Source organism: Oryctolagus cuniculus, chromosome 4 (assembly GCF_051225735.1).
Source record: "Oryctolagus cuniculus isolate XC-2025 breed Fujian yellow rabbit chromosome 4, ASM5122573v1, whole genome shotgun sequence".
Taxonomy (NCBI): Eukaryota; Metazoa; Chordata; class Mammalia; order Lagomorpha; family Leporidae; genus Oryctolagus; species Oryctolagus cuniculus.
In genome coordinates, this window is record NC_142870.1 from 48,672,285 (window position 1) to 48,698,781 (window position 26,497).

The following is a 26,497-nucleotide window of genomic DNA, read 5'->3' on the forward strand; positions in this document are numbered from 1 at the left end:
CTGAATGGGTTATAGAATTTGGAGTATGGTCAGCTCAGTAAGTAAAGAACAATATGGAAACATAAGCTTAGAAAAATATTTGTTAGAAATAATAGTTAATATTTATTGAGTGCTTATTGTGGTCTTGGCACTACACTAAACAATTTATTATCACATGACATTTTCTTAAACAAGTGAAAGAAACAGGTTTTATTACTATTATTATCCACAACAAAGCTCAAAAAGTTAAAAATGTTTTCAAGCTTACACAAATGACAGAGCAGGAACTCAACTTGCAGTCTTTCTGATTGCAAATTCTGTACTTCCAAACACTTTACCACGCTGAAGCTATGATGAAGTTCTATTTCAACCATCTTAATGTTATGGTGAGGTTATTTAGGCCCCGAGGATATATAAACTATTCAAGATCACAAAGCTAATTCATTATTTAGTCAGGTCTTCAGCTGCTGTGTTGAAATATTGTGTGATTCTCCACAATCTGTAACACTGCACAGATTTTTAATATCATTGAGAGGCCCTAAATCCCAGATAATTAGAAAGGCATAATCTAGATAATTAAATGTTAGAGATACATATCTGAATTTATGTTTTTATCAGTATTTGAATTTTATAAAATTGTTGCTTGGTAAAAAGTTCTCTATAACTTAATTGCTACATTTCTATTTGCTTATTTCACAGATATATTTTCAGAATCAATGAAATACTACTGCCTGTGAATAATACAATGTAAAGCACCTAGCATTATGTAGATAAACTACAAGCTACCCATATCACTGTTGCATTTGTGACTAACATCCCACAGTGCAGCCTTCCAAAAAGCACAAAACATTCCCTCCCAGCTGCGCACGTAGTTCTTTCTTTCTCTCGTTAAACACAGAGTGCTGTGGATGTTGGATTCCTACACGGTAGGTAGCAGAAAATAAATGATCGTAGTCACAAAGTCAGCAACAGAGCAAGCTTTACTGGCAAGTTTAATTACTTCCTATAAGATACTACACCAAAGTGCTACCCTGCTTTTCCCCAAGCTCCAACCACAAGTGCATTACTGTCTAATGAAAGTAAGCAGGGTAAAGCTGAACACAGTGCCACCTGGTGGTTTCTAGCTAATCATAAAATAGATGCATGAAGTCTCCATGTCACTCTAACCTCTTTTTTCATTGACGTGGAAAACCATATATATATGTAATCAAGCTTGATATGTAGATATAAAGCTGTCTGCGTTACAAAAACTTCAGGATATACTTGTTTGTTTCACAGTGAAGGAATCTCCCCCACTTCCCCAGCAATTTTTCAGGTTTGACATAAGTTCGTAAGAGATCCTGTAACTTTCCTAGATGAGTGCTATTTGCAGCCGTGGCCCTCTCTTACAGGACTTTCCCAGGAGTTTAGGTTCAGGAACTATCATTCCTAGGTTTTGTTCTTTCTTCAGTATTCCCGAGAATGTCTTCAATGCTAGTACAATATTAATGTGTATTATGAAGCAACTATGACAGTAATTCAGTGATTGGTATCCGAATACTACTGCCCCTAAGACATTAAACTTCAGATTTTGAGAATGGCCAAAATGCTACCCAAAGCTAGCTGATGACATGAGCAAGTTTCTTAATGTTCCTCCATCCAATGCAGGCTCACTGGTCCCTACTGCAAGGGAAGTGAGCCAAGTTAGATCACCTACTTTGTTCTCACTGTCATGACAATTCTGAAATCCATCCCTTTCTTGCCAAATACTTGTCTGATTTTAGAAAAGGAAAGAAAGGAATCGTGACCTTTTGTTTTAGTCACATTTTCTTTCTTTCAGTAAAACAATTGGTTTTCTTAGTCACTTCCCTCTGGCCTTCCCTCTCTCCTCTTCTCTCATGCGCTTGACTGTCCTTGTCAACAGCTTTTTTGTCTCTAATAGTGCGTCATTTTTTTTGTCTCATTTTCCCATATCTTCTGATCCTACTAGCAAATTCTCAGGATCCAGCATAACCAGTTTTGGACTTGCTTGAGTGTATCTATTTGCGTGTGTATCAAAAAACGCATTTTAAACTTCCATTCCAGATATGAATTATATAATAGCTAATGGATTGTAATCATTTAAAGACCAGTAATAGGAATAAGTAACCCATTATTAATCTACAATCTAATGTAATTTAAACAACTTAGAGGTTTGGCAGCTTTGGAATACTCATTACTCATTATCTATTTCATGTCTTTTAGATTAGTAAGGTGCTTCTTATAGCTGATTATTAGCTTAAACATTGAAGATTTATTTATTTATTTGCAATACAGAATTACCTAGAGAGATGGAGAGACACAGAGGGAGAGATCTTCCATCTGCTGGTTTACTACCCAAATGGCCACAAAGTCTGGGGCTGGGCCTGGCCAAAGCCAGGAGCCAGGAGCTTCTTCTGGGTCTCCCACATGAGTGGCAAGGGCTCAAGCACTTCAGACATCTTGCGCTGCTTTCTCAGGTGCATTAACAGGGAGCTGAATCAGAAGTGGAGCAGCCAGGTCTCGAATCAATGCCCCTATGGGATGCCCACATTGCAGGCAGCAGCTTTATTTGCTATGCCACAGTGCTGACCCTTCAAGCTAAATTAAGAACAGAAAAGTCAGGGGCCGACGCTGCGGCTCACTAGGCTAATCCTCTGCCTGCGGCGCCGGCACCCTGGGGGTTCTAGTCCCAGTTGGGGCGCCGGATTCTGTCCCAGTTGCTCCTCTTCCAGTCCAGCTCTCTGCTGTGGCCCGGGAAGGCAGTGGAGGATGGCCCAAATGCCTGGGCCCTGCACCCACATGGGAGACCAGGAAGAAGCACTGGGCTCCTGGCTTTGGATCGGCACAGCGCGCTGGCTGTAGCGGCCATTGGGGGGTGAACCAATGGAAAAGGAAGACCTTTCTCTCTGTTTCTCTCTCCCTCACTGTCTAACTCTGCCTGTCAAAAAACAAACAAACAAACAAAAAACACACACACACACAAAAAACAAAAAACAAAAAAACAAACAAACAGAAAAGCTAATAGCTGCATTCTAGTTTTGCCTAAAATACAACCCTTTATAAAAACTGAAAATGATGATATACTTAGTTTATAGCAAAAGAAATTGAGAGAAGGTGTGTTAGGCTTTATATGAGGGGTCTTCAAAAAGTTCTTGGAAAATGTATACTATGAAAATCTGTGCATGGATTTCAAAAATGTTTCCTTTTGCACCAAAATAAACATATCTTTTAATTCCATTCTTCCATGACCTTTTTGAAATGCCCTTATAGTAACAAAATGTACATTAGGAAAGGAATGTCTCAAAGCCCAATCTGAGAAGCGTTCAGGTGTGGGGTAAAGGGTGGAGTGTGAGGAGAGAAGGAAGTTTTCTGCTTCCAGATGGAGTGCTGGCTTCCAGAGCTCTTCCCCTCTAGATTTCCTGTTGTTCCACAGGTTATCTTTCTTCTCTTTTGGAGCTCAGGCTCCTGGCCCAGCGACTTAAAACTGAAGGATTCCTCTCTAATAGCACATACATATCCCGGTCGTTTAAGTTGAGATTCTGAAAGCATTTTCCCATGGGAATAGTGTAACATGGCATTTAAGTTTCACAGTATGCTTCGTACAGAACTTTCATTCAGCCCCTTTCACTATCTGGATGTCTCCAGGGAAAAATGCAGCTGAGTTCTAAATAAATAACTCCTAATCTGAACTTTTGGAATATAGTGCACGTGGAAGCTAGGGGATTCCTTTAAGCTTGGAAATATCAAAGAAATCCTTATTGGCTTCTCTCCGAGCTCTTACAAAAATCCTGAGCATCCTGACAACCCTAGTGGAGTCAGCAGGAAGCTGGAAGGCAGGGCTGTTGAACTTTTGAACTCTGAAGCAGCATCTATAGTCTTACTTCTGTTTGTTGACTCCTCTTTGATCTCATCTTATTAGAAAGATAATATCCTAACATTTTAGCATATTTAAAATAAACTGCTTCAACAATCCTCCCGAGAGCTCAGCTTAACGCTAGCATTTCCCCAATCTCTAAAGCTCCTTACTGCAGTGTGTACTCACCTTCAGGGAGATTGTTAAGTAATTCTCCCTAACAGGAAGTTTGCTTTTCTGAACACTCTCTAGGCAGCAATATTTATATTTCATTTGATTCTTTGAACATGAACCCTGTTTATAACATTGGACCATCTTTGAAAGCTTACTCATAAAATTAAAGGGCCAACTGGAGTGAGGCCTTTGCCCGTGGTCATGGGGTGGTGGAGTTGGGGGCTGCCAGCAGGGTCATCTTGCCAGAGGCTGCTGTTCAGAAAGGGTCTCAAATTCGGACTTACCTTAATCACAAAGTGAGGAAGTAGCATGAGATTACATACAAAAAATAAAGAATTAAAAGATAAATTACCCTACGTTTCAAACTTTTGTTCTTCAACCACATCAATGTAGCATGCTATGAATTAATTGGTATTTTAAACTAAATATCAGCTCCTTTATTCATTCATTATACTGACATTTCATGTAAATTATAAAGTCTACAATTACCTTGCAAATAGCAAAATATGTTGCAATGTCATTTTTGCTACAAGTTTGTAGTTTTTACTGTAAATATTAAAACTCTAACCACAGTAGAGGGTAGTAATAGAGGCATTTCTAGAACCCATTTCCTTCCTTCTCCCTTGCAAACATCACCCAGGTTTTCTCTTTGATTTTTCTCTCTTATGTATTCATTCTACTGTCTGTTCAGGAATGGCCCTGGTCGTCTTGAAGCAGCCATGTTTCATGCTTGTTGCTACAATCACTGCTTCAGGCATGGATGTGACTTCTGCAGCCCAACTGAAGTTCCAGGAGTCTTTTTTAGGATTTCTTGAATTCCTTATCCCATTAGGTTTGGAAGAGTAAATGTGTGCGCTCCATACACCCTAAGAAGAGTGGACCAGGAGGGGACAGAGAGGATGAACTGGGTCCTTCCATTAGCCTATCCTAGAATTGTCTGGAGCCAGATTTAGTGGAGGAAATTTCCATGTTTGCAATCAACAGTTCTGCCCACTTTTGAAAGGAGGTCTGAATTAATTGTTCTGTTATTGGTCACATAATTTTAACATTTTCGACAACCCTGATATAGAATTTTTTAATTTCTTAATATCCAGAAATCCTCAAAATTTTGAAGTGCAAAGACCTCTCTCAGATCTTGAGTCCCTGACTCTGTCTGATGATTGCCACCTGCCTCGGCCCTATCCATCTAAATTCCCCAGTGAGGCAGAGTTGTCCCAGTTCTCAGGAAGGGTTTAATAGGTTTGAGAGGGTGTGATACAGAGAACCCAGCATACTTGCCCTCTGCCTTACATTCTTGATTTGACCCCCTCCCCCTCACCCAAAATCTGTTGTATATTTTATCTCTTTTTTGGCATTCAATCCTAAATACAAATTAATTCCAAACCAAAGATTCTCACACAAGCCAATTTTGCTCTATAGAAGACTTTTTAGATGCTTATTTTTATTTGAAAGACAGAGTTACAGAGAGAGAGAAGGAGACAGAGAGAGAAAGAGATCAATCTTCCATCAGCTGATTCACTCCCCAAATGGCCACAATGGCCGGAGCTGAGCCAGGTCGAAGCCAGGAGTTTCTTCTGGGTCTCCCATGTGAGTGCAGACGACCAACTTGAGCCATCCTCCACCGTTTTCCCAGGGACATTACAGAGAGCTGGATTGGAAGTGGAACAGTCAGGATTTGAACTCCTGCCCATATGGGATGCTAGCACATGAGAAGGCAGATTAACTCATTGCTCCACAGAGCTGGCCCCTGTGGAAGACTTTTGTTGTGTCTGGAAGTAGCTATTTTTGTTTGTTACAATTTGAGAAGAAATGTTATTAGCATCTACTGGGTAGCACCAAGGACATCACTAAATATAATATACACATCCATCCCCATAAAGCACAGAATTATCTAGTAAAAAATGTGCTAATAGTCCAGAGCTTGAAAAACCTTGTTCTATCCATAGAAGGTAGTAAAAACACTGATGGGCCAGCTAGTGCCTTTCCTTACCTTCTTTTCCCTCTTCTCTCTTCTCTTTCTCTCCTCTCTCCTCCTCTCCTCCCCTCCTCCCCTCCTATTCTTTCCCCTCTTCTCCCCTCTTCTCCTTTATTCTCCTCTCCTCCTTTCTCAGGATTTGTTTATTTACTTGTAAGGGAGGGAGAGGGAGAGGGAGAGGGAGAGGGAGAGGGAGAGGGAGAGGGAGAGGGAGAGGGAGAGGGAGAGGGATAGGGATGTGGGCATCACAAGCAAGAGGTTAACCTGCTGCTGCACAACACCCACCCCTCGTTGTTTTTATTTTCTCTGTCTGATGTGTGCTAGCCGAGCTGCGTGTTTGCAGTTATCACACAGCTTCCTAGTTAAGGTTTTGGTTTTTTCTTTGCTAGTAGAGGAAATAGATATTTGAAAATAGGCATAATTTTATTTTTTTTGTATAGCACAATAATTTAAAGGGAATACTCTCTAAGTAAGGGGAACTGTATTTCATTTAGTTGCTTTTTTTCTGTCTCCATCTTTTAAAGTAAGTTTCTAAGATAATAAAGACATTACTTATTTGTTTTGTTTTTTGAATGATGCAACATTATGTAAGATTTTTCCTGCTTTGAAGAGTCCATAATCTAATAATGGAAATGAGGAAAAACATTCAAAGTTCTTACCAAACATGGTAAGGTATCACCCAAATGATATATAAGTGCACAGGGATAGGATAAAGCCACAATGCAGGCATGATTTACAGTTTACTTACTCAGGGTAGTGCCATCGACAAATATGATTACTCGAGGGGCAGGTTTGGCCTACTGATTACGATGGTCTTGTGTCATATCACAGCATTTAGGTTTGTGTTCTGGTTCTGCTTTGGATTCCAGCTTCCCGCTAATGTAGACGATGAGAGAGAGACACTGGTAATGACTCAAGAAACTGGGTTCCTGTCACCCAGGTGGGAGATTTGGATTGAATTCCAGACTCCTGACTTCAGCTGGCCTAACTGTTGCTATTGCAGCCATTTGGGGAACGAGCCAACAGGTGAGAGCTCTGCCTGTGTATTTGTCTCTTTCTTCCTGTTTTGCCTCTCTCTCTCTCATATATACACACATGGCTACTTGAAAGGGCCACTCTCAGCCTGTCACTTTCCTCTGGGAGCGTCTCTAAAATAACAGACTCAAGTGCTTTTAGGAGCTGCTCGGCCACTGCCCGTGGTGAGACTGCTGCTCTCATCACTCACCTTCCCCTGTGCAAAGACAGTGAGGAGAAAACAGCCCGGCAAGGCTGAGAGGGCAGGAAATTGTGTTAGGCTACCCTGACGACAATGACTGGATTTGCTATTTTAAAGTAAGTGACTAAATGCCTTTTATTATTTTTTTTTTTTGAAATTGTAATTTTCCTGTGCTGTTAGGTGTAAAGGTGACCGCACCGGGGTGGGCTCTCCGCAGTTCCTACTCGACAGCTAATCGGCTTGATTCATTGGGGGAGGTGGGCGGCCAGCTCGGTTATAAAGCAGAATTGAGTTCTCACCTCATCGAGATATAGTACCGCAGTTTTTCTCTTTCCACTTTTGAAGGGAAGAAATAGTCACGCAGACTTTTCAAGAGAACACCATGGAGACACGTGAGGTTTTATGTATGTAGCAGGATCTGTGGAACAAGCCAAATTCCCTCGCCGAGTCTGCTAGTAGCCTTTCAATAAATGATTTAGGCTGCTACCCTAATGGGAGTTGGAGTCGTTCGTGGGGAGCATCCTGGGGTTTATTCTAGTTCAATCCTAGGGTCGGTGGAGTGTAAAATGCACATCTACCTACTGCTCACTGCATCAGACAAAGCTGACCAGAGGCAAGTGAGCAATGGCTCAGTCTTACCAAGTTTCTCCACAGGATGGCATCCATCAGTTACAAACACAATTTACAATTCCTGGCAGTACTCGCAAAAATAGAGACGGATTAAATTTTCCATTAGGCTTTACAGTGTTTCGGGTTTATTTTGATACACACTTTAACTTGATCATAGAGAGTGAGGAGTGGGTGGGCGTGTGTGTGCCAGGAGCTGGCACAGGTGCAGAGGTAGAATTTGCAGTGTGTGCAAAGGGAGAAGCGGACTCAGTGCTGAGGATGGAGCTGCTGACAAATAAAGCTGAGCATTTAAGAGCCCCTGATCAGCAGAGGGCCATTTACAGAATTAATTTTTTCCCCTCTATCAGAAGATTAGCAACTATCGAGAGATCAAATCAGAACAAGCAGAGCCTCATGCCAAATTAAGGAGCAAAGCACAAGACGATTTCCGGCTTTGGCTTGGTGAAAACAGAGTTCTAATATTTCTAGTATTTTATTGCTTAAAAACAACAAAAGTATGCTGTTTTAGCCACATGACCATAGAAATCCTATGAGCCAATTCTGACTGTTTCTAAAGAAGCACGCAAAAAAAGGATCCTAAAGGGAAGATCTAATTTTTTCCCATCCAGGACTAAACAAAGGCAGTGTGATCAGTCAACATTTCTAAGCCAGTGGGAAGGTGAATGAGGGGGCAGGGTTTGAAGCTGTGTGTGCCCAGGAAGTAGATTTATGTTGCAGACCAATAAAAATACACCTAAGTGTACTAAAAGTGATCTAGTCATCCTTAAAGATACAGAAATGCTAATTATCCATACTAAAGCATGTTGCTATTGTTATTGTGACGCTTGGGATAGGGACACTAATTCTCCTGCAGGGCACCCTTCCATAGCCAGGAAATTTGAGTCTTCGACCTTTTCCTTCCTTAGATTCCTCTCCTTTTCCTTATGTAGATTCCTCTCCACTCTGGGTGTTTCCTTGGCCCTTTCCAAGCCTGTGGCTGGGTAGCTGCAGCAGTCTCTGGAGGTCTCTCGCTTCGTCCAGCTTTTGAAACCCTTCGGTGAACCTGCTGCCCCCAGTCCATTACACCTACGGGGTTTTCCAGCTCACCCTGATAAGCACACTTCCCCATCACCTTGGAAAGGTCAGTGAAGCACTGGAGGAGTTATTTCCTCACCAGAGAAAGTGAAATCACAGTTCACTTTTACACTCCCAACTGCCAATTCTTTTCAAGGCGTCTGGGAATTCCTTTACTGTATGTGGGCAAATGTGGTTTTCTACGAGTTCATCTGCATCAGAGGTGTCTAATAGAAAGCTGCGTGTTGTCTTCTTTAGCTCACAAAGCTCATACAGCTCTCAGAAACACAGACGTTTTGTTTAGAAAAAGGCAAAGCAAACAGAAAGAAGCTACTGATCAGAACATCTTGGTGTCTGAAAATCCTTAGGCATCATTGCAGCTGCTGACTGAGGACTTGACTGCTTCTGGATTATTAAATATGACCCTCTAGGGAGACTTGCTTACAGTCGTGAGAATGGTAACCCATCTGTGGAAATGAGGAGTCGTCCCAGGCAGGGCACTCTTCATTTTAATTTTTTCCTCCCTGAACTTGGGGAGTTGGAGGGGAAGATCAGCTGAATGCTAAACCCACAGAGGAACCCTCTCTGCTTTTGCAAGCAGAGGACACTGCAGGACCCAGTGGAAGGGCTGAGACGATGTTTAAATGCCGGTATTCTTTTTGGTGGGCAGAGGTAATAATCTTCCTGCACACATTGAGCTGTCCTATTTGTGCTTCTGTATCTCACTACTGGCCAGTGGAAGCGTATCACTTTGGAGTCCAGTGTTGAAGAATGCTAAGAAACATTGTTATTACGTATTATAAAAGCAGAGGAACCGCCAATCCTTTCAATTGTCAATATTTGTGGCACTCAAAGAGCACTTTGTACCGCATGTCAAACCTGGCAGGCTCAGGGCAGCTCTTAGGTGTGATTAGTTTGCAAGGGGGAAACCTCCTCAGGCCAGAGCAGCAATGCCTTCATCTTCCCCAGGGAGCCCTGAGCTCTTTGTTGACATTCTGTTAGGCAGAGAAAAGAAACGAAAAATAGTCTTTTTTCTACTCCCTTTTTCCTTGATACTATCAATATGTAAAACCCCAGGCCTGGGCTGGACTTTGACATCTTTGTTAGTAAACAAACAAAGCAGTTACAATTCTTTTGACAAGAGTGCGCCAAGGATTGCACTCTGGCAGCTTTCTCTTCTTCTCCCCCCATCTCCTCTCTTCCAACTTGACAGGCTGATTGCAGAGGCCAGTGAAAACATGCGTGTCTGTTTCAGGTTGAGAGCATTTGTTAGGCCTCCGTGAGGGTGGCTTTCTTGCTGTTGAGTGTCAAGTCACGGAATGTGAAAGGAGGCAGCAGTCTTGGACTGCACAACCATTGCTTTCCTGCGCGAGAGAGCATTGCTGCGGAGCCAGTAGCCCAATTAGAAACGGAAGGAAACCCAGCACTGTGGGGGACACCAGCTTATGTTACTGACTGGTGTTATTCCTCAGACTGACCGGGGTGAGGAGAGCTTGAAGTGACTGAAAGGAAATGGAGACACAGTTCATGTTTCCTCCAGAGGCAAGAAAGCACTCTTTTTTTTCACTGTTGCCAAGTTGTTGACCTTGAAAGTCAGGAGCCTCATCATAGTCTATTTTACAGATTTTACTCTTAATTTAAATTATTTTGTGATACATTACCCAAACTTAACATCTCACAATATTTAAGGTAACACAATTTTTTAAAAAAGATTTATTTATTTATTTGAAAGTCAGAGTTACACAGGGAGAGAAGGAGAGGCAGAGAGAGAGAGGGGTCTTCCATCCACTGGTTCACTCCCCAGATGGGCACAACAGCTGGAGCTGTGCCTATCCAAAGCCAGAAGCCAGGAGCCAGGAGCTTCTTCCAGGTCTCCCACATGGGTGCAGTGGACCAAGCACCTGGGCCCTTTTTTACTGCTTTGCCAGGCCATAGCAGAGAGCTGAATCAGAAGTGGAGCAGCCAGGACTTGAACTCATGCCCATTTGGGATGCTGGCACTGAAGCAGGCAGCTTTACTTGCTAAGCCACAGTGCTGGTCCCAGGTAGCACAAATTATGCCAGAGCTTTCTTCCAGCCTGTGCATTATAATTGTTCTGTGTAGGGTTTACACTCTCACAACTCCAAGTTCATGACCCTCTGTAACTGTTGCCTTTGGTATTCTGTAATGTTCTCAGAAAGTGTTACTCAACCCAAATTTGGGGTCTGTTTCCTGACAAGTGTAATCAAGAACATGCCAGAAGGAGCTGTCCCGCAAACCAGTTTATTTGCAGCAAATAAGAGGACTATGCGAATCATTTCTGCAGTTGTGACTCCTCCAGTAAGGGGAACTGAGTATTCTTGTTTTAGTGGGAAATGATATGCAAGAGGGGAAGGTCTTGTCATCGCTCGCAGGGATGGGCACAAGTGCCTGCAGCTACAGTTCACAAACATGTCTTGGCATACATTCCATCTTATGGTAATGAGACATAAAACTCCTCCTACTTTAGAGATCTTAGCATTAAAGTAAGGTGAGTGGTGACCTTTGGCCACTTGCTGATCCCTCTAGCCAGGCATTGCCCTTGCTGTTGGGTTTGGGCTGACTCAGGGTCCCTGGTGATTATATCTTCTTCAAGAATGTAGCTGACAATAAAAAAAAAAAAAGCAACTGTGGAGAACATCAGGTGCTTTGGAAACTTTAGGGTCTTGAAGTAGGAAAGAGTCACAATAAAGTCTTTAGAGCTTTTTGGGGCATTTACCAGTGACAAAAGCACTTCATCCATGTTCAGTACAGATATTCCACTGCAGCTGGGCCCTGAGGGACCTGCCCTTCTGCGGAACATCATTATCAATCCCACATTCTGTCACTGCCCCCAGGTTTTGCCATTGACTTCTTATTGGTCTGAGTTTCCTCCAAAGTGGGGAGAATAATTTCCCCCTTCTTGGGATCACACTTTGTCACACACTCTGACATAACCAGCAGTCTGGTCCATGTTTCACGTGGTCTCTCTTGAAAACAGATTCGGCTTTGTTTCCCTTGGGAAGCAGGCTCTTATTTTCTTCACATTTCCTCTTTGCTTTTCCTCATCTGCTTTTGAAGTTCAACCACAGGTGAAGAACTGACAGAAAACAGTGATAAATTTCAGAGCCTGAAAACCCAAAAGAAAGGAGAACCGGACTCTTCCAGTACAGGCTGACCCAGGTTGTGTTTATAAGACCTGGTGTTTCAGGATAGCAGAAGACAAACCATGCACACTGTCTTCTTGACCTAGGCCTATTACCCATGTCTTTGTTCCTGCTGTCAATTCACACTTGAGAGAAGACACTAGTGGTGACAAAAACACATTTCCTTAGCTCACTGAGGTCAGGTCTAGGCCTGGATGAAGAGCACACACCTTCCATGAATCTGTTCGCTTTTGTTATACAACAAAGCACTATGAAATGACTCTCAACACAATTATCATTTGTGGATCTTGCAATTTTGTAGATCAACAAGGTGGGCTGCCTCAGCTGAGGGGATCATCCACTCTTGGCTAGGCTCACTCGCTGTGTGTGAGTAACTGCTGGGGGCTTGTGGCTGACTTATCAAGGATGACCTCAGCTGGTATGGTTCATTCGGGCTACACAGTCTTTCATTCTCAAGTCAGCTAAGCCAGGATGTTTCTCTGATTTCTGGCTTGAATCCAAGAGAAATTTAGAGGCCATGCAGGACTTTGTGAGGCCTAGGCTTGAAACTGACATACCATTATTTTTACTACATTCCATTTTTCAAAGAAGGCAGGTACGCATTCAAAGGGAAAAAAACAGATTCCTTTCTTGATCCGGATATGAAAATATAGTCACAATGACCACGGATTCAGAGTGGAGTGGAGAGTTGCCATATACTGCAAGATGTGTTCTAAATACAGCTGCATGTAAGATTTCTGTACATTGCTTTAAAGTGTGAACAATTATTAAATGTTGTTGTTTTATATGTTTTTGTAAGTGTGGACCTGGTACACTTTGTTTTTCAGATTTTCTGATTTATTTATTTAGATTAAAGTCAGAGCAAGAGAGAGAGAGAGAGACATATCTTCTATCTGCTGATTCTGTTCTCAGATGCATGTTAGGGCAGTGCCGGGCAGAAACCAGCATCCAGGAACTCCTTCTATGTGGGTGGCAGGGACCCGGCCACATTAGCAAGGAGCTCGATCAGAAGTGGAATAACCAGGACTTGAGCTGACACTCGGATATGGAATGTGGGATATGTCCCAAGTGGAGTCTTAACCTGCTGCTCCACAGTATCCACCCCCAATATGCTTCTTATTTCCAATAGCCTTGAGAGTAATTTTACCCGGACTTCATCTTGCAATTTGCCATGTAAACCACAAGATTACAGAGAATTGTTCAAAAATAAAAGAAAAAGCAAAAACAAATAGTACCTTTGACTTTTACACAAGCAAAAAATCAGAGAGAAGAAAAAGCATTACACAAAGGAGGAAAACAGAAAGGTAAAAGTTATGGGATATTCTTGTAATGTCTGGGATAAAGAAGCAGAAGTAACTGTTTGTGGTTATTTATTTATTTATTTATTTATTCATCACTCTTGGCTTTCTTTTTTCTCATATTTGAAGGTACAGAGCTCCTTATCCCCATGTCTGTCCAATGCACCTGCTCTGCAGCCCCTCAAACATGGATGCCACCTGTAATCAGTAGAGTCTAAGGTTTGTACTTGTAATTGGACAATATTGGAGGGCTGACACCATTGGGTCAGCTGGACACTATCAGAGGAATGACACCACTGGACAGTGGGAGCAAAGTTCTCAGTGTTGTGTTCAGATCCTTTAATGTGTCAATCCGTTTCCTTTACCTCCTTCCCTTCACTATAGAAAATGATCTGTTTAAGCTCAAACTCTTCTACAGTCTTTTCTATTCAGTGAAAGAAAAGTCTCTTCTTAACACAAGCAAATACTGCTGTGTGTTTAGGAGTACAGATTATAAAGCCAGACCACCTGTCATCACATATTTTCTGCTTCTTGCAAGACGCATAGATTCACTCAGAGTTCCAGATTTCTCACCTATAATAGGAGACTAGATAGGTAGAATGGTTGTGAGAATTTGATGGGACTTTCCCATTAGCATGAGGCCTCATTCATGTTTTTCATGAATCATATCTATTCACAGAACTTGGGCTCTGACATTTCCAGAATATGTGCTTGTTCAATTGTGTTGAGATTCTTCTAGGTAGTCCATTCGTACCTTCCTGTTGCCTCAAGTGTATCCTATATGTATGTGTGTGTGTGTATGAATTTAAAAAGCAAGAGTTATTAGAGTCAAAGGGCTCTAGCCAGAGTGGCATGGAGGGGAGCTTCCAAGAGAGGAAAAAAAAACCCAAAAGACGCTATGGCACTGGAGTTTTTAAGTATAATTTTGAGGCAGAAACTGTCAATCAGTAAGGTGAGGACAAACCCAACAAAAGACCTGATTTGCAATCCTTTATCCTATCTGGCTTGCTCATGATAAAACAAAAGAGCCATCACAAGGGTGTCTAATTTGTTTTCACAACAAACTGGGAACTTAGAAGGGTAGAGTTATCACTCCCTTGCTATTCTCACAAGACTGGAAGTTCCCAAGGAGTGGGCAGGCAGGCACTTCTGACTTCGCTAAGGATGACTTTTGGGGGGAACATTTTCCACTGTCAATCTCCAGGCTGCCTATTAACCCATGACTCCTCACATTCCCCCTTCAACAAGAATGGACCCTAACTTCTGTTAGGGAACTGGGCGATGATCGCTCTGGCTGCTTCATGCTGAAAAGGGGCATCACTGGGAATGGGAGTCAAGACAGGGTTCCAGCAGGAGGTGGCTTCTCGAGGCGATGCAGTGCCAGCTTGCAGAAACTGCTTCCAGCAGAGATTTCATGTGCGTAGCCATCTAGAATTTCACTGTTTCAAGTCTGGAGAAAATGAATCTAATAAGCATTTTAAACTCACAGAATATAAAACTAGGGACAGAGTCATTAGTGGAGGACCTAAGGTGCTGTCTAAACCACGAGCAAATTTTCCCATCGAAAGGCTGACAGGGGGGACCTGGCTTTACTTCTCTTTTCTTTCCATTCTTTTTTTTTTTTTTTTTTTTTTTTTTACAGGGAGAGTAGATAGTGAGAGAGAGAGACAGAGAGAAAGGTCTTCCTTTTGCCATTGGTTCACCCTCTAATGGCCGCCGCAGCTGGTGCGCTGCGGCCGGCACACTGTGCTGATCCGATGGCAGGAGCCAGGTGCTTCTCCTGGTCTCCCATGGGGTGCAGGGCCCAAGCACTTGGGCCATCCTCCACTGCACTCCCTGGCCACGGCAGAGAGCTGGCCTGGAAGAAGGGCAACCGGCACAGAATCCAGCGCCCCGACCGGGACTAGAACTCGGTGTGTCAGTACCGCTAGGTTGGGGATTAGCCTAGTGAGCCGCGGCGCCGGCCTATTCTTTCCATTCTTATTTTGAGACTGCAAGTGACAAATGATCACTTGGAATGATGCAAATTTTAAAAAATTCAATATTTTTTCTCATGTGCTTTGATATCTTTAAGCATTTACTTTCTCCTTTTCTTCATGGCTATGAACTTTTGGCAGAGTCATTTTTTATCTTCTTTCTCTACATCTTCAGCTAAGTATGGACTTATAGTCTATTGGTAATATCAGCTTTATTCCATTAGAGCAACCCAAAATTTCAATGGTTTACAACGGATCTATTTGGCTCTGCTCTTTTCTGTGGGATATACCCTTCTCTTCTTGTGGCAGAAGGGAAGAATAAGAGACCAAAAAGATGTACCACACAATTACATTTAAGTTTTGTTCGTAGGGCTAGGGTTGTGGTATAGTAGGTTAACTGCTGCCTGCAATTCCAGCATCCCGTATGAGTGTTGATTCATGTCCTGGATGCTCCACTTCTGATCCAGCTCCCTGCTAATGTGCCTGGGAAGGCAGCAGAGAATGGCCCAAGTGCTTGGGCCTCTACACCAATGTGGGAGACTAGGATGGAGTTCCTGGCTCCTGGCTTTGGCTTGGCTTATTTCCAACTGCTGTAATCATTTGGGGAATAAACCAGCAGATAGAAAATTTCTCTGTCTCTGTAACTGCCCTTCAAGTAAAATAAATAAATCTTTTTTTGTGTTTTTTTTTTTTTTTTTGACAGGCAGAGTGGACAGTGAGAGAGAGAGACAGAGAGAAAGGTCTTCCTTTGCCGTTGGTACATCCTCCATAAATAAATCTTTTTAAAAAGAAAATAAGCCTTTTGGGGGGATGCAGACATCGTGGCACAGTGAGATAAGCTGCTGCCTCTAATGGTGGCATCCCATATCAGAGTTCTGGTTTGAATCCCGGCTGCTGCACTTAGAATTCAGGTCCCTGCTAATATACCCAGGAAAGCAACAGAAAATGGCCCAAGTACTTGGGATGCTGCCACCATGTGGGAGACCCAGAGGGAGGTTCAGACTTCTGGCTTTGGCGTGGTCCAGCCCCAGCCATTGTGGCCATTTGGGGTGTGATCCATAGGAAAAGTGGAGTTGTCTCTCTGTCTTGCTCTTACTCTGCCTTTCAAATAAACAAATAAATCTCTTTTAAAAATAAAAGCTTTGTTTGGATATGGCAAATATAATTTCAGTTTCTATTTCTTTGGGCAAACCAACTCATGTGACCAGATCGAAGTCCGTGGAGTGGGAACTATTTCTATGTACCCATGGAAAGCATAAAAGACACACAGAGATGGAAAGCAGTGAGGTACAGATACAATCTACTGTGCTGGACCACTGAAATTTGATTTTGCTTAGTACCTAAACCATGACTTAGTGGCCAGATTGTGGGGTTTGGTTATGAGCACATTTGAATTTGAGTCCTGACTATACCAATTACTGTAATTTTATCTGCAGCAAGCCTTAGTTTTCCTATCTGTAAATGGGATCAAAGTTTCTAGTTCACAGACACCTTGTACTGTAGTGTTGAAATATTCTAAAACACTTCCATAAATGTTAACTGTGCAATCCCATTATCATCCTCACCATTATCCTGTAGCAGCTTAAAATAGAAGATATTTGAAGAACTTCAACTTTCAGCAATTAGGGAGTGGGAGAGGGCTAATTTTTTTCTATTTTCTTTTCTTTTTTTTTTTTTTTATTTGACAAGTAGAGTTATAGACAGTGAGAGAGAGAGACAGAGAGAAAGGTCTTCCTTCCGTTGGTTCACTCCCCAAATGGCTGCCACGGCCCGCACTGTGCTAATCTGAGGCCAGGAGCCAGGCGCCTCCTTCTCGTCTCCCATGCAGGTGCAGGGGCCCAAGCACTTGGGCCATGCTCCACTGCCCTCCGTGGCCACAGCAGAGAGCTGGACTGGAAGAGGAGCAACTGGGACTAGAACTGGCGCCCATATGGGATGCTACTGCCTCAGGCGGAGGATTAACCAAGTGAGCCACGGTGCCGGCCCCCTTTTATTTTTTTTTCAGGAGGGTCATCTTGGGGAAATCCTTCGAATATACAGCAATGAGGCCACTAAAGTGTTTGATAGGAAAATAATAAAAATAATAACAGAAAATACAAAACAATAGTTTCTTTTGTGTACAAGGTATAATTGTCAAAAAGGAATATATTAACTGATTTCATTTTTTTAAGAAAAGCTTCTTTTTGATTGCTCACACATGGAGTAAAAAGTCCTGTACTTGGGGATGAAGACAGGAAAAAATATGGCTTAATTTTTTTGTATTTATTCATGAATTATTTCATATATTAATTCATCCATTCAGCACTTGTTTATACTGCCTCTCCAATATGCTGAAAGTTTTGAGGTATAATAACATACAAACCCACAGTTAGGGTCTGTGCCTTCTTCAACCTTCAGTTTATCTCTCTCCATGTTTGGTGGCAAAGCAGATTAGAGAGCAGCCATGGCAGATGCAAAGACTCAGAGAGAAGCCCACATGACAGAAGCCAGGGCAGGCTGCTGGTAGCATTCAGAACAAAACTGTGGTATGTATCAGAACTTATTGGATTCTTGAAGCAATGACACCAATACAAAAAATTAAAATGGACCCAGGACAGATAATGATGGAGACTACTGTCATTTTAATTTAAGGTAAGGCAGATGTCGAAAATTGATAGGTGCTTGTCTGTTCCTTTCCTCTCTCCCCTTTCCTCCTCTAGCTGGGAAACTTGAGAGAATGGCTTTCATTTCTTTTCTTACAATATCTTAATGACAGTCACAGTGCATGGACAAGTCTGTGTTTAGTAACTATTCTCTCTAGGAACAAATACCTGAAAAAGTTCAAAATCACCTGGACTGAAGCTTTTATGTGGCTACCAGTTGTTGCTAGATACCAAAAGGGCTTTTGAAAATTTAGAGGACACCTAGTGAAAAAATAATTTTTTTCTCATCTACCAAATAGGCAGAGAGAAAGATTGAGAGAGAGAGGAAGAGAGAGAGAGAGAGAGAGAGAGATCAATCTTCCATCTATTGGTTCACACCTTTAAATGATCAAAACAGCCAGAGCTGGACCAAGCTGAAGCCAGGAGTCAGGAACTCCATTTGGCAGGATCAAGTACTTTAATCATTATCCCATGTCTCCCAGGATGCATTAGCAAGAAGCTGGATTAGATGCAGATAGGACTCAAACTGACACTCCAACATGGGATGCAGGTGTCTCGAGTTGTGGCTTTTCCACTGTGACACAATGGCCATCCAGAAAAACGTGGCAAGAATTTGAAGATTGTGAGAGGAATGGACACATAGTTGAGTCATTGAATATGCACCAAAGCTTTTTAGGTTATAAGCTTTTCCTGTAAGACTATTTTTCTAACATTGTAGGTAACATTTCAAAATATTTATGCTGTGAAGTCACTCTCTTAAACATTGTAGCTGCATTAACTTTATTTTTAACTCTGTCAGCATAAGTCTGAGTTTTGTTTTATTATCATTCCTGATTTATAAATGAGGAGACTGAGATATAGCTTGTTTAACTGGTTGTCAAATATTATACAATTATGCATCAGAGGTAAGATTAGATTGAAAAAGTCACTCTGCCACACTAAGTTGCTTCCTTATGCAACTCAGTGTCAACCATGGTGAATGAAGCTGAGTAAAAATCACAAATGGATTCTAAAATATTTTTTGCTTTTGTTTTGTTTTTGATTAACATGCAATAGTGGCACATATTTGTTGGGACAGACTATGGTATTTTAATACATATGTACAGTGGATATTGATCAAATCAGGGTAATTACTATTTCTGATTCCTTAGCGTTTTTTTGTGCTTAGAAATTCAAACATCTCTCTTTATAGTTCTTCATAAACTATGTAAAATGTTTTTGTGACCTATAGTCACCACATTGTGCTGTGAAATATTAGAATTTATTTCTTCTATCTAGTTGTGTTTCAATACCTGTTTTCAAACCTCCATTTATCACCCTTCCTTCTATCCCTCCTAGTCTTTAGCAAAAAAAAAAAAAAAAAAAAAAGATGCAATATTTACCTTTCTGTTCCTGGCTTATTTCACTTTACATAATAACTACCAGTCTCATTTTGCTGCAAATGTCAAGATTTAACCCTTGATTTTAAAGTGGCTGAGTGACATTCCATTGTGTGTATACACCACCTTTTCTTTATCCATTCATCTGTTGATGGACACCTTGGTTGATTTCACATCTTGGCTTATCATAGTGTTACAAAAAAAAAAAAATGGGATTGCAGATGCTTAAGACGATGATTCAGCTTTCGTTGGATGAATACACAGCAAGTGGGATAGCTGAATCATTGGTAGATTTTTAGTTTTATAAAATTTCTATACTGTTTTTCATAGGTAGTATACTGATTTATATGTCAATCAACAGTATGTAATGCTTTTCCTTTCTTCACATTCTTGCCAGTACTTGTTATCTATTACCTTTTTGATAATAGTTAATCTAACTGGCATTAGATGCTATCTCATGGTGGTTTTGATTTTTATTTCTGTGATGACTAGTGATGTTAAACTTTTTTTTAATGTACTTATTGTCTATTTGCATGTTTTTCTTTGAGAAATGTCGGTTTAGATCCACTGCTAATTGTTTAATTGTACTATTTGTTGTTTTTCTTTTCTATATTGAATTGTTTGGGTTTGTTATACATTCCAGTTATTTACTCATTGTCCAAAGAGTAGCTTTCAAATATTTTCTCCTGTTCTGTAGGTCATCTCTTTACTTTGTTGGTTGTTTCCTCTGATATACAGAAGTGCTTTAGTTTGATGAAATTCCTTTTGTATGCTTTTGTTTTTTTATCTTGTGATTTTGAAGTCTGTTCAAACAAATCCTTGCTCATTCTAATATCCTGAAGTATAACTCCTATGTCTTTCTTTAAAAAAAGATTTATTTATTTACTTAAAAGTCAGAGTTACACAGAAAGAGGAATACACACACACACACAACACAACACAACACACACACATACACACAGAGATATTCTATTTGCTGGTTTATTTCCCAGTTGACCACAATGGTCGGGTCTGAACAAGCCAGAAGCCAGGAGCTTCATCTGGGTTTCCCATGTGAGTGGCAGGGCCCAAAACTTGGGCCGTCTTCCCTTGCTTTCCCAGGTGCATCAGTAGGGAGCTGGAATGGAAGTGGAGCAGCCAGGTCTTGAACCAGTGCCCATATGGTATGACAGCATTGTGGGTAACAGCTTTACCCACCACACCACAACACTGGCCTCTATCCCTGTGCCTTATCCTAATATCTTCAAAGATTCTTTGAAGTTCTTATATTTCAAATTCCTACATTTAGATCTATAATCCATGTTGAGTTGCCTTTTTTATGATTTTGTTTATTTGAGAGATAGAGTTACAGAAAGAGAAAGGAAGAGACAGAGAGAAAAGTCTTCCATCTGCTGGTTCACTCCCCAAATGGCTGCAATGTCTTGAGCTGAGTAAATCCGAAGCCAGGAGCCAGGAGCTTTCTCTGGGTCTTCCACTTGGGTGCAGGGGCCCAAGCACTTGGACCATCTTCTACTGCTTTTCTAGGCCACAGCACAGAGCTTGATTGGAATAGGATCAGCTGCGACATGAATGGCACCTATATGGTGCTGCAGGAAGAGGCTTAGACCACTATGCAACAGCACCAGCCAGCCCCTTGAGTTGAATTTTGTTGATGATCAAATTCAATTAACTTTATACACATATGATTAACTCTGTGTTAAACAAAGATTTCAACAAATAGAATGAAGAAAAACTGTTAATCAACAGTCAACACAGGGGCTGTTCAAAGTCAATGCTTCTCAAAGTGTCAAATTCACTTCTACAGATTGCCTTTTAGGTGCTCTATGAGTTATTGCAGGTCAGGGAAAAACATATGGAATTTGTCCCTTTGGGACTGGATTATTTCACTAAGTATGATGCTTTCCAGTTTCATCCATTTAGATGCAAATGACTGGATTTCATTTTTTTCTGCTGTGTAGTATTCCATGGTATATATATCCCATAATTTCTTTATCCAGCCTTCAGTTGATGGGCATTTGGGTTGATTACATGTCTTAGCTATTGTGAATTGAGCTTCAATAAACATGGGGGTGCACATAACTCTTTCATATGCTGATCTAATTTCCCTTGGGTAAATTCCCAGGAGTGGGATGGCTGGGTTATATGGTAGGTCTATATTCATGTTTCTGAGGTATCTCTATACTGTGTTCCATAGTGCCTTTACCAGTTTACATTCCCACCAACAGTGGATTAGGGTACCTTTTCCCCCACATCCTTGGCAACATTTGTTGTTTGTTGATTTCTGTATGAAAGCAACTCTAACAAGGGTGAGGTGAAACCGCATTGTGATTTTGATTTGCATTTCTCTGATGGGTAGTGATCCTAAGCATTTTCTCATGTGTCTGGTGCCATTTGGATTTCCTCTTTTGAAAAATGTCTGCTTAAGTCCTTTGGCCATTTAACAACTTGGTAGTTTGTTTTGTTGTTGAGTTTCTTAATTTCTTTATATGTTCTGGTTATTAATCCTCTATCAGCTGTATAGTTTGCAAATAATTTCTCCCATTCTGTTGGCTGCCTCTTCACTTTGCTATATGTTCCTTTTGCAATGTAGAAGATTCTCAGTTTGATGTAATCCAATCTGTCAAATTTGACTTGATTTCTTGTGCCTCTGGGGATTTCCTAAGAGCTCTTTGCCTATGCCAACATCTGGAAGGGCTTCCCTAATGTTTTCTAATAACTGATGGTACCTAGATTTAAGTCTTTAATTGAGTGAATTTTTGTGTAAGGTTTAAGGTAGGGGTCTTGCTTCCTACTTCTGCATGTGGAGATCCTGTTATCTCAGCACCATTTGTTGAAGAGATTGTCTTTGTTCCAGGGATTGGTTTTAGCATCTTTGTCAGATATATGTTGGTTGTAGATTCTTGCATTGATTTCTGGCATTTCCATTCTATTCCACTAGTCTATCCATCTGCTTTTGTACCAGTACCAGGCTGTTTTGATTATATCTGCCCTATAATATGTCTTAAAATCTGATATGGTGATGTCTATGGCTTTGTTATTGTGGTGTAACGCTATATTAGCTATTCTGTGTCTCCTGTGTTTCCATAGAAATTTCAGCATCCTTTTTTTCTATATCTGAGAAGAATGTTCTTGGTATTTTGATTGGTATTGCATTGAATCTGTAAATTGCTTTTGGTAGTATGGACATTTTTATGACATTGATTGTTCAAATCCATGAACATGGAAGATTTTTTGATTTTTTGGATCTATTTTATTTCTTTCTTTAATGTTTTGTAATTCTCATCATTGTGATCTTTGACATCTTTGGTTAAATTTATTCCAAGGCATTTGATTTTCCTGGTAACTATTGTGGATGGGACTGATTTTAGAAGTCCTCAGCCATGGCATTGTTTGTGTATATGAAGGCTTGATTTTTGTGGGTTGATTATATAACTCTACCAAGCTCTTTTATGAGTTCAAATAGTCACTAGGTCGAGTCTTTTGGATCCCCTATAGAATCATGTCATCTGCAAATAGGGATAGTTTGACTTCTTCCTGCCCAGTTAGTATACCTTTGATTTCTTTTTCTTGTCTAATGGCTCTGGCTAAAACTTCCAGGACTACACTGAATAGCAATGGTGACAGTGGGCATCCTTGTCTGGTACTGGATCTTAGTGGGAATGCTTCCAAAATTCCCCATTCATTAGGACTCTGGCCATAGGTTTGTCATAGATTGCCTTGATGAGGAATGTTCCTTCTATACCCAATTTGCTTAGAATTTTCATCATGAAAAGGTGTTGAATTTAATGAAATGCTTTATCTGTATCTATTGAGGTAATCATGGTTTTTGTTCTGCAGTTTGTTAATGGGATGTATTACATTGATTGATTTGTGAATGCTGAACCATCCCTTCAGACCAGGGATAAATCCCACTTGGTCTGGGTGGATGATCTTTCTGATGTGTTGTTGGATTCTACTTGTTAGTATTTTATTGAGAATTTTTGTGTCTATGTTCATCAGGGAAATTGTTCTGTAGTTCTCTTTCTCTGTTGTATCTTTTTCAGGTTTAGGAATTAAGGTGATGCTCTCTTCAAAGAAAGAATTTGGGAGGCTTCTCTCCCTTCCAATTTTTTTGAATAGCTTGAGAAGAATTGAAAATAGTTCTTGTGATGTTAGCTGTGATAATGTTAAGTATGGACTTTTATTGTGCTAAAATAAGTTCTAGTTATATCTATTTTGCTGAAAATTTTGATCTTGAATGGATGCTGAACTTCATCATGTTCTTTTCTGTATAATGAGATCATTACATAATTTTTGTTTCATAGTAAATTGATTGAATTGCATTCTTGCATCCCAAAAATTAAATCCCACATGGTCACAGTGTAAATATGGTATATTTAATGTGTTGTTAAAATAATTTGCTAGTATTTTATTGGGAATTTTTTTTAAAATCTATGTCCAGTGGGGATATTGGCCTATAGTTTATTTTCTTGTGTTGTATTTGTCTGGTTTGGTATTACAGTTAAGGTAATCTAATAAAATATATTTGAAGATGAAAAAAAAAGAAAATAGTTTTTCTTTAAATGTCTGGCAGAATTCAGCAGTGAAGCCATTAAGTCCTGGGCTTTTCTTTGTTGGGAAGGTCTTTATTACTGATTCAATGTCTATCTCGGCTATGGGTCTGTTTAGGTTTTTTCTGTCTTTATGTCTCAAGTTATGTAGGTTTATGAGTCCAGGAATCTATCCATTTCTAGGTTTCCCAGTTTATTGGAATACATACAGCTCTTTATAGTAATTTTTGATGATTCTTTTGGTTTCTGTTGTTACATTTTCTTTTTCATTCTAATTGTACTAATTTGGGTTTTCTCCCTAATTTTTTTTGGTTAGTTGGGCCAATGGTGTGTCAATTTTGTTTACTTTTTAAAAACCACCTTTTGGTTTTTTTGCTCTTTTGTGGATTTTTTTTTTCTGGTTTTGATCTTATTTCTTCTTGAATTTTAATTATTTCTTTTCTCTTACTAGTTTTGGGTTTGGTTTACTGTTGTTTTTATAGGTCCTTAATGCATTAATAGCTCAATTATTTGGTGTCTTTCTAAATTTTTGATGTAGGCACCAGTTATTATAAACTTTCATCTTAACATTGCTTCTGCTGCATCCCATTGGTTTTGGTATATTGTGTTGTCATCTTCATTTGTTTTCAGAAATTTTTTTGATTTCTCTTTTGATTTTTTCAATGACACACTGTTCATTCAGGAGCATGTTGTTCAATTTCTGTGTTTGTATATGTTCTTGAGATTCCTACATTTTTGATTTCCAATTTTATTCTATTGTGGTCTGAGAAGGTGCATGGTATGATTTAAATTTTTTGAATTTGCTGAAACTTGTTTTATGGCCTAGCATGTGGTAAATCCTAGAGGAAGTTTCATGTACTGGTGAGAAGAATGTGTATTTTGCAGCTTTAGGGTGGAATGTTCTCTAGATATCTGTTAGATCCATTTGGTCTATAGTATCAATTAACATTATTGTTTCCTTGCTGATTTTCTGTGTGGTTGATCTGTCTATTGCTGAAAGTGTAGTATTGAAGTCCTCCATTACTATTGTATTGGATTCTATGTCTCCTTTTAGATCCATTAACATTTCTTTTAAATAGCCAGGTACCTTGTAATTAGGTGCATATATATATCACCAGGTACATTTATATGTCACATCTTCCTGTTGAATTGATCTCTTAATCTATATAGTGCCCTTCTTTGTCACTTTTAACAGTTTTTGTGTTAAAGTCTATTTTGTCTGATATTATGATGGATACACCAGCTCTTTTTTGGTTTCTATTATCATGGAATATCATTTTCCACCATTTCACTTTCCATCTGCATGTATCTTTCTTGGTGAGATGTGTTTCTTGTAGGCAGTGAATAGATGGGTCTTGTTTTTTTGATCTATTCATTCAGTCTGTTTTAATTGGAGAGTTGAGGCCATTTAAATTCAAAGAAACCATTGATAAGTAATGACTTTTCTCTGCCATTTTCAATAAATATTACTATTTTTTACTTTGGATTTCCTTTTTAATTTTACTGGGCGATATTCTGCCTTCACCCACTTTGATAGTGATGACCATGTTTCTGTGTATAGCACATCCTTAAGCATCTTTTGGTATGCTGGACAGGTGGTGACGAATTCTTTCAAGTTCTGTTTGTTATGGAATGTTTTTATTTCACTTTCATTCATAAATGAGAGCTTTTCAGGATACAGTGTTTCAGGTTGATAGTCTTTTTCTCTTATGACTTGGTTATATCTTGCCATTCTCTCCTAATCTATAGGGTTTCTGATGAGAAGTCTTTTGTGACTCTAATTGGAGATTCTCTGAAGGTGATCTGATGTTTCTCTTGTGCAAATTTTAGGATCTTTTCTTTATGTTTTACTGCATTGACTATAATCCGTCATGATGAAGATCTTTTCTGGTCATGTCTATTAGGAGTTCTATGTGCTTCCTGTACTTGGCTGTCCCTTTATTTCTCCAAATTAGGGGTTTTCTGTTATTATTTAATTTAAAAGGACTTCTAATTCTTTTTCCATGGCTTTGGGAACTCCTAAGACCCATATGTTTGGTCATTTGATAGTTCCCTGTAGATCTCCAACAGTGTTTTTTAGTTTTCTAATTTCTCTTTCTTGTTTTTGGTCTGACTGTAAAATTTCCTGTGATTTGTCTTCTATATTGGATATTCTTTCTTCTGCTTCACTCATTATGTTGTTAAGGCTTTCCACTGCATTTTTAATTTGTTCTATTGAATTCTTCATTTCCAAGTTTTCATTTTGATGTCTCTTTGAGATTTCAATTTCATGGGAGAAATTTTCTTTCATGTCATATACAGATTTCATTAGTTCACAGATTTGCTTCTGAATACTTTTAAGTAATCCTACGACCATTTTAGAATTCCACTTCTGGCATTTCTTCAATCTCTTCATCTTCACATTCTAGTAGTGAAGTGTTGTGTTCTTTGGGGAGTGTATTGTGGTCTTCTTTATTCTTCTTTCTTGAATTGTTGTGCTTATTTTTTGAAATTTGTGGAGATACTCGTTAGTTTCTTTTTTGTTTTTTCTTTTGTGATGGCTTTAATTTTTGGACTATGTCTTTTGTAGTATATTTTTCTTTTTATTTATTTATTTTTTAAAGATTAT

At 39.9% G+C, this 26,497-nt stretch overlaps 1 protein-coding gene across 1 annotated transcript in view; it reads right to left on the reverse strand.

The window, feature by feature from the left end:
• Positions 1-8,728: 8,728 nt before the first annotated feature.
• LOC149126964 (syncytin-B-like) overlaps positions 8,729-26,497 on the reverse strand; it is a 56,723-nt gene continuing 38,954 nt past the window's right edge. Inside the window, exon 2 of the mRNA XM_089331387.1 lies at positions 8,729-8,959. Within this exon, the coding sequence (XP_089187513.1) occupies positions 8,729-8,959 (231 nt within the window). The remainder of the gene's footprint in view (positions 8,960-26,497) is intronic.